This window comes from Chrysemys picta, chromosome 20, assembly GCF_011386835.1.
Source record: "Chrysemys picta bellii isolate R12L10 chromosome 20, ASM1138683v2, whole genome shotgun sequence".
In the NCBI taxonomy this organism is placed as follows: Eukaryota; Metazoa; Chordata; order Testudines; family Emydidae; genus Chrysemys; species Chrysemys picta.
Genome location: NC_088810.1, coordinates 23299158 through 23301492, shown reverse-complemented (window position 1 = coordinate 23301492; position 2335 = coordinate 23299158). Strand labels below are relative to the sequence as shown.

General features: G+C 44.8%; 1 protein-coding gene across 1 annotated transcript; it reads right to left on the bottom strand.

Annotated features, from left to right (window-relative positions):
* Nucleotides 1-315: 315 nt before the first annotated feature.
* On the bottom strand, nt 316-1867 carry LOC101940454 (claw keratin-like). The gene is made up of 2 exons (XM_005314898.4): nt 1794-1867; nt 316-1151 (listed from the first exon to the last, which is right to left on the bottom strand). Exon 2 carries the CDS (start codon nt 1128-1130, stop codon nt 588-590), a length of 543 nt encoding a protein of 180 aa, XP_005314955.2. The 5' UTR covers nt 1131-1151; nt 1794-1867; the 3' UTR covers nt 316-587.
* Between the last annotated feature and the right edge of the window lie 468 nt (nt 1868-2335).

Genomic DNA, 2335 nt, shown 5'->3' with positions numbered 1-2335 from the left:
AAAGGAAGCTCTATAGAAAAGTGAGGTTACTTGTGGACTTAAAGTTGAGAAGATCTTTCTAGTGAACAGCCAAACCTTCAAAGAGCTCTAGAAGCAAAGGCAGCCTGTCCCCAAAGATACTCGGCCATTCAAGGGGTCGGGTCTAGACTTAACCATGCATTAACCGAGCAATTTGCTGGCCAATTTTCTTTTCCTTCTGAAAACCTGGGCCCTTCTCCTGCAAACAGTCACACCGATGCTTACCATGAAACCAAAGAAAAATGTACATTCTTTAAGTGACAATATGGAGAAACAAGGAGAACCATAAGACTGATATGATGATGCAGTATAGTTTTTAATGCGAATGAAATTTGCAGTACAAAGTTACAGGAAGAAACAATACAGAGCAGAACCTTTCTAAGTTCCTTGTTTTACCCCAGTTGGTAGGAAATAAAACACAGCATAATAGAGGCAGAGGACTAGGCAGGTGCTCCATTACATATCTGCCGTAGCATAATTCAAAGTGAGATGCTTATGATACATATCGGTGGAAAGGATAGAACATGTAGGGCCTATTCTACTTTATTTCATGGATATTCCTGTTGGGATTAACATGGCCCACAGTATCCACCGCGATACCTACGGCCATATCCCCCGTAACCGCATAATCCCCCATAACCACCTAATCCCCCATAACCGTAACCTCCCCCGTAACCACACAGTCCCCCATAACCTCCCCCGTAACCACACAATCCCCCATATCTACCTAATCCCCCATAACCGTAACCTCCCCCGTAACCACACAATCCCCCATAACCACCCAATCCCCCAAAACCGTAATGGCTCCCATAACCACCCAATCCCCCTAAACCATACAATCCTCCATAATGGCCTCCAGAGCCATACAGTCCCCCCAAACCAAATGAGCCCCCATAGCCAGCTCCGACCACAGGTGCTCCTATGGCTCCGACGCCACTCTGCTGCGGGAAAGTGCTGAGAATTGGTCCTGGGAGGGTCACGACAACCGGTGATGGTCTGATGACCACTTCAGAGTCAGGGCACTGCCTAACGCATGGCTCATTGCAACTGCCAGAAACTGGACTGGGACGGGCCACCCCGCATTCTGGATAGGACAGGCTGGAGCAAGACATCGTTCTGTGATGGAGATAAACCTGAAACACACAACAGGGAACAGATTCAAGAGAAGGTACAAGTGTCAGTGGAAGAAAGGCTTCAAAACTCAGTTACTATTGTGGTGGGATCTACAAGGGCCCCGAGAGAGAGGAGGAGGAGGAGACGCAGTCCCTATGTTCATGGTTATTATTTGTTCCTATTTCCGCTTTCTATGCCTCTTCTCCTCTCCCACTAACCTTCCCTCCCAACTGGCCCCTTTGAAGTCCTCTCCATGTCTGCAACAGTGATGAATAATAGCTTCTTCAGGATAAAGTAGAAGACCAATGTATTGCCCTGTTATGGAATAAACTGGGAACATTTCTTCCTAATCTACCGAAAAGAGAAATGACTAAAGGATTTTATAAGGACACTTAAAAGATTTAAATGCCCTAATTCAATTTCCAATGAATAGAAAATATATTTCGCAGTTCCATATGTTGCCTCTACAATCCCCCCTTTAGCTTAACATCGTGAATCCACCAGCCCTTGCAACTGAATAAGTGCACAATATAGTTATGGAAAATCACCCTCATCCCTGATAAAAGTCACTGAGAGTATATGCAAGATTCAGTCTTCAATGGAAATGGAAGCTATTAGGATATCTCTATGGTAAGAAAGAGATGAAGTCAAAATGGACTTACCGTGTTCACTGAGGAGATGAAGTGCAGAGAAGTGTTTAGAAGAGCCCTGAGATGTGAGCACTTTTATACAGTTTGTAGGACTGCCTGAAGGATCTCAGATGCCTTTTATGGAGGAGGTCCTAATTAGTTACCAAATAAACTTGACTGCCTTGCTAAATCCTCCTTTTGATGGAGCTCTTTTCCTCAGGGTTTGGGATTATTGGGCTAATCTCAGCCTGAAAGGGTGTGACATTGTTGCATTCTTCAGCTTTCTTTCATCTAAAAATTGTACAAGCCAACTGCAATCCTCGTGTCATTCCACTGACTGACTTGGTGCTGCAATGAGAATACATGTCAAGGTGATTCCGAGCTGTGTCAGTAGTACAACTGTCTGTCATGAACAGGAATCTGGTTTGGTCCTTTCCATTTATGCTGGTCATTGTTAGGGGCATTGGGCAGTGCATTTTGTACCCGGTAGGTAAGAGGGAGGCATTTTTGTACATTGGGTCAGATCCAGTCCCCTTTGTAATCAATGGGATTCATACCATTGCCTTCAGTGTGTT